This window comes from Hirundo rustica, chromosome 8 (assembly GCF_015227805.2).
Source record: "Hirundo rustica isolate bHirRus1 chromosome 8, bHirRus1.pri.v3, whole genome shotgun sequence".
Taxonomy (NCBI): Eukaryota; Metazoa; Chordata; class Aves; order Passeriformes; family Hirundinidae; genus Hirundo; species Hirundo rustica.
This window is the reverse complement of record NC_053457.1, coordinates 14,860,653-14,872,908: the sequence shown is the minus strand read 5'-3', so window position 1 is coordinate 14,872,908 and position 12,256 is coordinate 14,860,653. Positions and strand designations below refer to the sequence as shown.

Here is a 12,256-nt window from a genome sequence, read left to right as displayed (position 1 = left end):
CCTCTGCAGATATGGGACCTGTCAGTTTGTTCAGTTAAAAAGCTACCTCATTAGCTGCATTACACTCCAGAAGGATTCGCTGCTAAAGCAGTGGTGAAGCAGGACTAAATAGTGAAATATAACACCGCTTAAATAACTTAAACCCCGCCATATGCGGATTATCATTATGCAAATGAATTGGAGAAAGGTTGTATGTAAAATTGTTAGGTACTGATTAATGTAAACCAGGTTTCTACAAACAGCTGCTTTTTAGAAAAGGTAGTGTGGAAATTGTGTTTCAAAACATATTCGAGTTGATGTTTTCCATTTGAGCTCTAAAAATGTCTGATCCTCTACTTTCTCGAAGTAAATACTGTTGATTTTACAGTGATTTTCAGAGCTTTTGATTTCATCTTCTCGAGGTATTTATTTGACTAGTACCTCCCATTGGCTGTATTCAGATAGCTTAATCTGGAGAGCCATCAGCTATTGGTCTCAAACCAATTCAAACAGGCAGGTTTTAAATACTATAATTAACGTGACAAGGCTTGTGCTAATTTTGCAGATAGTAAGTGATCTTACTGAAATCTAAATTGCAGAACCGAACACACATAAATCCTTTTACATGTTGGTTTTGTTCACTGGAATAAGACGCACCTTAATTGATTTGTTTGCAGTGTGAAAGAATAGAGAGGAGTTTGACTGCTCAACACCCATTTTGCATAAATAATAGAAGCCGCGCGATTCAAACCACATCGCTTACAGAATGTGCCACTTCTGTGTGTGGTTGGTTGCATACAAAAAAAGAGGGGAAGACTGACAGCTTTTGTTCTGCAATTTAGATTTCTTTAGAACCGTACACCAGCAGGTACATCAGTGCCATCACTGTTTTAGCTATTAAAACTGTGGGCCGTCCAATTCCGTTTTATGTTTCCCAAATTCACGTGGCTGCTTTGTAGAAATCAGGACTTTTTATCACTGTCAATTTTCATTTGTAGAATCTGTATTGTTAGGCATAAAAAATACACTTTGAGTTTATGCTAATGAATGAGTTTCACAGATGCCTCCAAAATATGAAGCATAAGAAATTATTGGTACCCTCTGGTAGCTAGACAATAAAAAGAAAGGAAGCAGTGTATTAAGTCTACCCATTCTATATTTTTATTGCCCCCTTGAGCTAAAGACTTTGAATGTGCCTGGTTTAAATTCAGCTCTAGTGACAAACTGCTTTTGCTGGTGTCTGCTAACTACCATCATATTAACCTTTCCATTAGTGCTTGCTTAGAGATTTTAGCACAGTTCCTCCTGAACATCCTAAATCTGCCACATTTGATTACAGCATATCAGTAAAGTGCACAATGATTATGATCTTATCTCTTATTACTCCCTTGCTTGGCAACGACTCACATGTCAAGTTTGCTGACAGAGATGAGTAAAAGTTGATAAGTGTCCACAGTTTTGTTTTCCTATTGTGCTGTGAAGGAAAAAAAAAGAAAAATATCACACTGATAAGAAAGCATCTTGTGAAAAACTCAAAGAGCTTCAATTAGCCTTTCAATTAAAACCAAGAAAATTTTCCAGCAACTCTCAAAACCTTGATTTTTATATTGAGAATAGAAAACTGGTAAAGCATGGCAAATTAAAGGAAAGGAGACTTGATTGACCAGGGCAAAAATCAAGAGGATGTTTTTCATGGAAGTGATTAAAAGTTGCTGGTGGCTGCATTTGAATTGCTACCTGGAAAGACTTCTATCTTCTAATCAGAAATCTTGTAGCGTAGAGAATCAGTTGATGGTTCTTCTTTTGTTTAGTTGTTTGTGTTTGGATTTTTTTCCCTACCTCACAGTAATTCCAACAATTTTGTATACTAAATTCATCTTTTACACATGCAATGAGTATCTGAAATAGGTTTGGGAAAAAAAAGAGAAGTTATGATTAGAAGAACTTTGGTAAAATACACTTCATTTCTGAAGAAATGAAAACTTGTTATAGGCAGGGGACAACACCTCCATGACACAGATCTGTCTCTTTTTTTGCAAGGGAAATTCTATTCAAAGGAATTTTAATTTTTATGCTGCACCATTCCCACAGTTAGTTTTCCATTGTACTTTGCTGAAATACAAAGTATTTTTGTAAAATCAATCATGATATTTGAAGACCATTATTTCCTTCACTTTATCCCCTGACCAACACTTATCTGTAGTAATCAAAAATAGAACATTACTTCTGATGTTGTTTCTTCCTGACCATCACTGTGGAATTGGGGTTTTTTTCTGAATTTAATGTCTTATGACATTTTAAAACTATATATATACAGAGTGTGTATATATATGTGTGTGTGTATATATATATATGTGCGTGTATACTGTATATTTTAATGATACTTCTAATCATTTTCAAATAACAAAGTTTTATGAGATTTTGCTCTTACAAAAAGCAAAAAATCTACTTCTTGTTTCTTTGAAGTAGAAATTAGGAAAGCAAAAGACTACTTTAAACATGAATTTTAGGGTTCAGTTCTGACTGTCAACCCAAGAAGTAAACTGAAATGAATGGGACAGTAAATATCTAAGGGGTTAGAGAAACAGCTGCCCTGCAAAATAACTTTTCTTGTTAGAGGTCTCCTCTAAGTCCACGTTCACTGAGGAACCAAATTGGAGAGTTTTGTTACCCTGGAGCAGCTTTAGGTGTTCAAGTTAATGAGGTACACTGCACAAGTCCACTGTTTTCAAAGGATTTGTGCCTTTAGGTCAGGGCTGGGGCAGTGCCAGCTATCGGGCATCAGTTCAGAGGTGGGAATCAGAAGGCACGATTTGAGAGCAGTTGTAAGTGGATGCAGTTTGCCCCATGCCTTTGTCTGATCCTGGGGGATCTGATCCTGGGGGATCTGATAATGCTTTCTTCACATGCGTGTATCCCACTTCCATGCTGCAGGGAATGCCATGTGGGGTTTTTCAGGTGCAGCATCCATAGGCAAATCATGCTTCAGTGAGATTTGTGTGTCAGCTTTCTGAAATCAGATTCAAGTATATCACTGGGTATGTGGGAGTATCCTGTGAATTCGGGGTGTGTGAAGAGGCTTTAGGACCACAAACCAGTACAGGCTTATCATTCAGCCGTGTCTGTAGGCACAGGATGTGTAAGAAAGACTCACTAAATGGGCAGGCAAAAATCACTGCTAAATAAATATTATACATTTTGGCTATTTATTCTGAACAGAAATCAGAGATAGCAACATTTGATGATGTTTGCCTGACAATGAAATAAGGGGCATTAGTACCTCTGCAGTCTTCAGCTGTAAATATTCACATATTGTAAAATGTCGCACTTGTACCTTTAAAAAAAAAAACTGTGAAAAGGTAAAGCCTCCTCAGTACCCACGTTGAAGCTCTATTTTATTCTCTTCCTTTGAAAAAAAGCTAGTATGGGAAGTCATTTTTGGCTAAATATGGTCAAGTTAGTTTTCCTAGAAGACACTATTCAGTTATTTCTAAAGTCTGTACAATCAGATAGAAGTGTCCAAACCTCTCTGTCTTGAAATTTCTGCTTTTTTAGAAAAAATTACCTTTTCCCCCTAAATACTTTCCTTCTACTGGGACATGCTTATTATATATTTAATTCTTCCTGAAAAACATAAGTGCTTTTTACTTTTTTTCCCTGTCTCTACATTATTTCATCCTTACCATCAGTCTTCACCAATCTCTTTCCTTGGAGTCTTCTTTTCTTCATCTAAGTTAATCTTTATGCTTCCTTAAGCTGAAGAAATCATCTCTTGATCATGCCATTATCTCCTGTTACAACTTCATAATTTTCTTTTCAAAATTCATCGTGCCTGTAAATACATTGTACAAATATATTCAAGCTCTTTGATTTGCCTGCTTTACTCCACTGAAAATGTGCCTAATAAAGTCACTAGTAGCCACTTCCTACTTAGCAAAAACTAAACACCTCTCCCCTGTTTCCTTTGATCTTCATGATGCTTTATTGACATTTCTAGTTAGTGGATCTCTTAATTACCAAGGCCTGAGGTAGTTCAGAATTGAGGTTAACCTTTGTATGGCAGGGCTTTGGTAAGCCTGTGTATTACCAAGCTGGAGAGCTGCATTCTCCTTCCATCCTGTATCCAACAGCTTGTGCCACCAGCTGATACCTACTGTTCATAAACCTCTTAAAAAAAAACATTTCAAACAGAAGAGCAACAATTTTAGTTTTTCTCTCTGGCATCTTTAAGACACTCCTTGCCTTCTGAGAATTAGTGATGGCCCCTGTTACTGTCCTCAGTTCTTCTCTTCTCTGGTAGCAGACATTGCCTTGTAAAAGCTTTATTAGCTGTTCTAAGCAGGAGGAAGGAAGAAATAACACAAGTGAGAGTATCATGTATGGAAATGAAAAGTATGAAGGAATTTTAAAAAGAGGTGAAGGGACCAATGAGTAAAGGAAAACTATTTCCATGTTTGCCAAATGTATATAAATCAATGGGTTCACTGACTACCAAGTTAGGGAAGAAATTAGAGGGAGGCTGAAAGTGTTATAGAAGAGGTAGGTATTTTCACATAAAGGAATGCTGGTAAATATATAACCCAGGCATATTCTCTGTGTGTAATAGTAATAGTGTTAAAAAGTGAGTTTGAGTCCATAACAAACAGTACACAAAGCAATGCAGAAAGTATTATTGTTTTCATATATTCAAGGCTAGGCCCTTACTATGTTTCACTACAGTTCCTTGTACAAAGAGAAAACAGGGAAAAAAACACAATGTTATTTAACAGAGAAGTGAACAAAGTGGGACACAGTAAATAGCACAGAGAATAACTCCAGTCATACATACTCCTTTCCTAATGTTAGAAAAATCAAAGAAAAAAAAGTGTCAATTATGGCAAGAAATAGTTAATTTGTAGAACTTACTGATTTAAGATAAATCCGAGACCAAAGTTTCCCACGTAGTATTATAAAAAGGTTTGATGCTAATACAAATAACAGAAATAGCTATTATAGATTAGCTTGAAAACTAAGTCAATTAGAAATTGAAACCCTTTTGTTTCAGATCGTAGGGCAAGTGTGAGAATAGAAATTATAATATTCTAACGACAAGTGGTATTAAGAGTTCATTGCATTAATTTAAACATTCCAAACTTGTTGGTGTGTAAGACACTGGATGAACGAGAGGTTTGGTTCAGCCTACCAGGTTCTCTGTTCCTAGCTACGTGCACAGTGGAGTACAACATCCTTTTAAAGCAAAGATTTCTGAAACTTCTGCAGGTGAGCCTTCCTTCAGAAAACTGGCCATGTTCTGTGCCCCACTGAATATTCCTTTTGCCCTTTGCTTCCCTGCATCTCCATTGTGCAACCAGCTAGTGGGAGCTAGGCTGCACAGCGTCTCGGGGGTAACATGTACTTGGGGGCACCAGTTACTGTAGGGAAGTTAGAGAAAGTGTTTGGAAATGTGCTGAAGTCAGAGTTACAATAGTATAAAACCTGGCTAAATTGGATGACAATCAGGCTCAGAGTTTATCCAAAGTACTCTCTTACCAATTTAATTTTTAATTTTATGATAGGAATGGTTAGAATCCAGTCAGCAGCAAAGAATCCCACTAATTGCTCATTAAGAAATGCTCTGTAATTCCTTTGTTAGCTTTGCAGTTTTGCAGTGGTTGGAAGAGCTGAACTATCATTATCAAGATTAAAAACAATGATCTCATAGTACTACATAAACCCCTTGGAGAATGAAGTATTCCTCCTTTTAAAAATCTTCCTCTACTGACAGTAAATTCTATTTTATACCTAGCTGTAAGAAAATAAATCTTTGATCTGCTAATAAAGTTCCCACCACTCCAGTATGCTGTGACAAGAATTTTCTTTCTCTCTCTTAATAGACTGAAGACATTAAAGAGATAGCCCGGAAGGCACAAGCCCTGCCGAAGGTGAACACTAAAAGGCAGCGAATCGTTGTCTTTACCCAAGGCAAAGATGACACTATATTGGCTACGGGTATGTTTTTCAAATCTCACAGTAAATATTCCAGCTAATCAGTTATAAGTCATGGTTTTATAATTTTAAAATGTAGTCAGAACATTTGCCTTTTGATGTTACTCCATGTTTCTCATCTTTTACGCTTTTAATTGTTTCAAGAGTCTGAATTTAAGAAGCTATTATTTGACAAGAATGCCTGAGAATTTAGTTCTGAACATTTTTATAACACAGATTTAAAATATTGATCCGGTTGGTTTTACTCAGATTTTTATGACTTGAGATTTTATCTGTGTAGCCATCTTTGCTGCAAACAAGAATACACTGTGCCTGCTGAGAACAGCTGTGCAACAGTGTAGTATATTTAAACATTTGCAAAGAGGAGGAAGTGAAATCCAGTACTAAGTGAATTTCCAGGCTTTTTTTGCTTTGAGCAGAAAGTCTCACTTTAGCTTTTCTCAGCCGTCTGCTCTTCAATTCTCAAAGGAGTATGTGGGAAAAAGGTGTTCTAGCAGGGATACAAGTAGTTTCTGCTGTCTGAATTGATGATGTACGCTGCACAGATTTAAGCATTATAAACATGACTGCCTACCTTTTGACAGTCTCTTTAATTCTGTCCACCTATGCTTCTAGACTAAATAAAGCTATTAAAAACATGTGCTGTGGCGAGCCATTTTAGAAGTTCATTCCTTCACAAGGTGAGTTATTAGGCTGGGCTGAATTCCTCCCTTGGAAATTAAGTGAAGTAGAGGAAGCTTGCACCTGAGGGACTGGTGCTTACTCATACGATATTTGCCTCAAAATCAGAATTGGCTTCAGACTGTGGCTTCAGAGCTAGGCACTAAGCAGGTATGTCACTGCTGTAAAGATCCTTCCTAGCAGCAGTTTGAATGATTTCTTCAATAGTTTGCTCCTTCCCCTATTTTGTTAGCTACAAACTGCTTTAAAGGAAATAGAAACCAGTCACTGAGAGTTGGGTATGTGTATCTCACTGAATGATGATGGAAGTGTTCCTTCCAGGAAGTTATTGCCTAATGTGAACGGCCCATGTGGAGGTACTCCGCTTGAGCATTGTACAGTTGACTGAAAAATAGCGGCATAAAAATGTTTTTATACATGAGCTGGTAATAATGTAGTAAACCTAAATCTTATATGTAACCCTCCTGTGCTCTTATTTAATTTTCACTGAGTACTTTTTTTATTCTTCAAACTGGAGTTGTTAACAAATCCATTAATCCCTTCTTTGATATTTTTACAACTGGGAGCTTATTTGAGGACTGACACTTGCTAATCTTAGCTGTTTGTTCGCTATGAAATGAACTTAAATAAGAGAATGCACTTTACATGCATGATAAATGTGAGATGGATAGAGACTGTATGCGATGGTGTCAGCTACAAAAGCAAACATGATAAATGTTAAGGCAGTTTTGAGCCGTGGGATAAGCTATTCAGTGCACAAGCATAGCTGAATCTCTTTGCTATGTTGTTATTCATGGCAGCCAAATAAATGTCAATAATAAACGAGAATTAAAGATTTTCATTTCCCAGAGGCAGTCCTCTAATACAGCTTGATCTTTCATTTCATTTGTAATTCGTTCTTGTGTCAGGATGCAATCATTCGCCAGGCTCTGTGTGTCATGTTAAGTCATTTAATAATGATTAAGAACGTAAAAATGTTTGGCCTGTGGGGCAATTCTCGAAAGACATACCAATTTGTTATTGTTTTTCCCCTTTTCCTTTGGTGTGGACCATCTTTTTCCCACCTCCTCACATTAAAATAATAATGAAAGAAGGAAAATGCGTCCCTTAATTTAGCATATGATGATAACACAGAATGGCATAGAGTGCTGCTAACAAACTTATTTCAGAACTAACTAGGTCTAGATTTCAAACCTGCAGTGGAAAATATAAAAGTTTTTAAATTATCTTTAAAAGAATTACTACATTTAGGAGTTACCAGTATAAAATTATTTTCTTTTTTCTAATGCATGGGAGTAGGGTTTTTGAAAAAGCAGGCTGTGTGTACTTGTTTATCTTGCCTTTCCCAGGGAAAGAAAGTCTCAAGGAGCTTGTGCCTAGATTAAAATAGTATTTGCTAAGTCAGCTATGGATTTGGGTACCCTTGTTAATATCTTCTGCTTTATATTTTGTCCAGGTTAACAATAATAAGAGCAACACGTTTATTATGTCGAACAACATATTTATGCAGAGACCTCGACAGATTGCAGAGAGACCTTGACAAATTAGAGAAATGGGCAATTACCGACCGTATGAAGTTTAACAAGGGCAAGTGCTGGATTCTGCGCCTGGGATGGGGCAGCCCTGGCCGTGTGTACAGGCTGGGGAAGGAGAGGCTGGAGAGAAGCACTGTGGAAAGGGACCTGAAGGTGCTGGCCAGTGGCAAGGTGGATGTGAGTCAGCAGTGCCCTGGCATCCAGGAGGGCCAGCCGCGTCTGGCTTGGATCAGGCTGTGCTCGGAGAAGAGTCCCAGCCAGATGGCCACCCCCGTCCTCCTTCCCTTTCCCCCTGCCCCATGCATGGGAAATGAGACAGGCAGCACAGAGGCTGTGAGGACGTCTGTAACAGCTCTGTTTCCTCTGTCAAAGGCTCTCTTAGGGATGCTCCAAGCCAAGGCGGCCGAGGGGTTGGGTTGCCAGAGGAGGGTGCACTTCCTTGAAGAGTTACGTGTAAGCCAGATGAGGATCAGGTTAAGGAAATAATGAGGGGATATGCTTGGATACAGTTCTGGCTGTAAGAGGAGGAAATAAGATGAATAAAAGGGGTTGTTGTAGATTGCCAGGCTGTTCATGAAGGGGCACAGAATGGTACATGCTGAAAATTTGATGTGGACTTTCTAGGGCAGAGTAGAGGTGTGTGTGATACGAAGAGGGACAGATACAGCTAGTCATTACATGTGGAGGGGACTGTGGCAAGAGTCTTGATTCCTAGACATTCCAGAGAATGGAAGTATCGACGAGTGTTTTAGGAGCAGAGCATAGGGCAGAAAGGCACAGCTTACTACCAAAAGAAAGGATTGACCAAGCAGATTGGAGAATACAGTTCTTGCATGTGAGAGAGAGAGAGCTTAGACTGAGACAGCTGAAGAAACATCTTCCTCCAAAAATCTGGCCTAGCCATTCTGCAAAGATTTTTAGTCATCTTATGAATTGCTGCAATTTGTACAACACTGTTTTCATGTCAACCAAAAATAGTGGTGGCTCACCTCAAACAGACCACGAGCTGTAGGCAGTCAGGTGTGGATTGACAGGCAGCTTAGAGTTCCATGCAGCTGGAGCAGATCATGGAAACAGTAAGAAGCTAAAACTGCATCAGCAGTCTCAATCTAAGCCATTCCCATTTGTCAGTCCACTTTCTTTGGCTGTCGGAATTATTTGTGTTTTCAGAGGAAAAATTTCTCTGTCTTTATCACGGAGTGCATTGAGTCTTTCTGCTGTCTGTTCCTATCTGCTCTGTCACAGTACTCCAGCCCCAAGGCCCCTTTTCTCTCCCCTTCCTTCCTGTTCTCTGTCATAGCAAGGAAGGGGCAAGCTCAAATTCAAGCTGAGTGTGATCAGAGTGTTTTCGAGGGAGGGAAAGCAGTGTTTAGGATTGGCGCACAGGAGCTGTGGCAGATGAATTGTTGACTAAATTAACTGACTCCTCTGAGCACAAACAAATGATTGTGGTGTGAGGTTTTCGTCTGCATGTCATAGAATTGTAGAATGGGTTGGGTTGGAAGGAACCTTTAAAGGTCACCTACTCCTACCCCCCACAATGCAAAAGGACATCTCCAACTAGAACAAGCTGCTCAAAGCCCTGTCCAACCTGCCCTTGAACATTTCCAGGGCTGGGAATATATACAACCTCTCTGGGCAGCCAGAGGTGCATTTTTTGATGATGTTGAATTTTATCTTTTTACTGAAAACCTTGGAGGTGTTGGACCTTCTCAGTGACCTTAAGAATGAGCATGGACAAAAAGATTTTAATTTTATCTGTTATTAATCCCCAACATTTTGGGGAATTTTGATAAAACTCTCTTGGAAGAACCAGCCTGTGAGAGACACATGTGACAAAACCTTTCAGCACAGAGGATTATGCTTAGGGAAAGAGCCTGGTAACTGAAAATGGGATCTATGGACTTCCTCAAAAGAAGTTAATTTGAGGAACACTATTGGGTTAATTTCGTGTACGGATGCTCCTCAGCCATCCTGGGAATTGCTTGGCTATCAAGGCTCTGATCCCACTACCACAGCTTTGTTTTAGGATATCCCTCTTAGCAGGCCTGAGAGTCTGGATTTCACTGAGTTTTGAGGTTTCACTAAGCTTATAGGATACATTTCACATTTCAAGACTTTCTTCTGTAACCACAAGAAATACACATGCAGAGAGAGCAGGGGAAGTTAATGAACATGTGCAGTCTCCTGATTTCAGCAGCTGGAGCTTTTAAGAAATGCACCAAAAATCACAAGCTCTGGCAGGAACATATATGTCCTATCTATATGTGTGCTCTAATGTTTGTCAGAATCAAATGCTGTGAAAGCTGTCCCTTTTACAGAAATGCTCATAACAGTTTTAAACAAATTACTTTTAGTCAGATACATTCTATGACTGGTCTTGGCCCAAAGGGAAATCTTCAGAAAATCTGAGTAAAATCAGTTCAGCAGTGGAAAAGGTTTTATATTGAAATATTTGCATGATTCAAAAACAGCTGAAGCTACAAACTTTAAACTTGGCTTGTTTTATAGCTTTAATAGAGGAAAGAAAAACAATCCAAATTTAAAGAAAATCAATTCAGCATTTTTCAAGTTATGAATGATGAAATCTGGCATGTTCAGGGGTGAACATAGAATTTTCCATTCTTTTTTCCCCCTGATGTTTGCAGGACCACCTCTATTTAAGGGCATGTTTGTAATAACCTCCTTTGCTAGACTATGGCACTAAAAATGGATTTTTCTAAGGATTCAAGCTTTGAAGCCAACTCAGGTCAAGCTTACTAACCACTTAAATCTTCATTTTTTGGGACACATTACTTGAGATTTTTCAGGGAATCTATTAGCAGTCCTGGCAAATGTGGTAAAAAGAGAGAGGTTCATCTTAAAATGTCACTAGTGCACCTACCACATAGTGCACGCAGAAATAGTTTTGTAGATTTCTATGTATTATCGCTGTTGTTTGATCTTGCCCATAAATTAAAGTGAAGTCAGTGTAGCCAAGTTAATATGTCACAAAAAAATTGCAATGTTATTTTACAAATTTTACAGCCTGCCTACCAAGCTCTTGGCTTTGAAGCAATAGTAGGCATTTGCCTCTGCATGTTATCAGAAACAGAAGACTGAGGTACATGGGTGTTGGTGCCACCCAGTACAACTGTTCTTATGGTAATATATGCAGATATGCTCATAAATTAAAAGTCTCTGTGTTTGAACAGAACTAAAACCTGATCTAAGTTAAAACAGAATTTTTAAATTCTATTGTTTTGTGAATTATGAAACTCCTTTTACTTTGTAAATCTGTTTGATCTTAAGAATTTTAGGAGATTTTTTTAAAACCCTTTCTTCAAGAAGGTTTATCACAGCTGTGGAAATGAGAGATTTTAAGAGCCCTTCTTAGATCCTAGTCACATGATGAGGTATGCTTTTTGAGGGGAATAAAGAGCGCTGATGTTCAAGCATGTAGCTCACTCTAAACAGAGGTCAGTAGGTTTTCTTGGTCAGGTTGTGCTGCAATCACAGACCAACATGTTACCCTGTAAGCCTCTATAAAACATAGAAGTATTTAATACTATTGACACTGCTGACATTTTATGGTGGGTCTGTTTGCAGCTCCTTTTCTGTAAGTTACTGACTATAATGTGTTCTCTAAGAAGCAAGAAAGGATGTTATTTTCTTTCCTTGCTTACAGCTTTCATGCTTGGCCTTTCAGACAGGAGAACTTTGACTAGCCCTTTTTTTATCAACTAGGCTTCCTATGCATTTATGCAAACCAGAGTAGTGCCTTGGACCCAGGGAAACATTAGTTGAGTTTTATTACCATGTGCTCTCTTTTTCACACAATTACACACTTTCACCCTTCCCTATCCATATTCACAAACAGAAGGCAAAATTTCAAAACCAAAAGTGAGTTTAGAAAAAAAAAAGGACGTTTTAGTCCTCTAATGTCCTAACTAGTAAGTCAGAAAGCCCAAAATAATCAGTTTGTGTCTTAGGAAGCCACAAAATCTAAATTAATAATTAACATTTGTTGATAGGGATTAATGAATAGCAAAGCTGGTAGTACCTTTTTTTAACTGAGACCATTCATGCTTTTATGC

The 12,256-nt window shown here is 38.3% G+C and overlaps 1 protein-coding gene across 2 annotated transcripts in view; it reads left to right on the top strand.

Annotated features, from left to right (window-relative positions):
- ADK (adenosine kinase) overlaps positions 1–12,256 on the top strand; it is a 273,051-nt gene that overhangs the window by 225,691 nt on the left and 35,104 nt on the right. For both annotated transcript variants that reach the window (XM_040070582.1, XM_040070583.1), the window contains exon 9: positions 5,853–5,967. In XM_040070582.1, the coding sequence (XP_039926516.1) occupies positions 5,853–5,967 (115 nt within the window). The remainder of the gene's footprint in view (positions 1–5,852; positions 5,968–12,256) is intronic.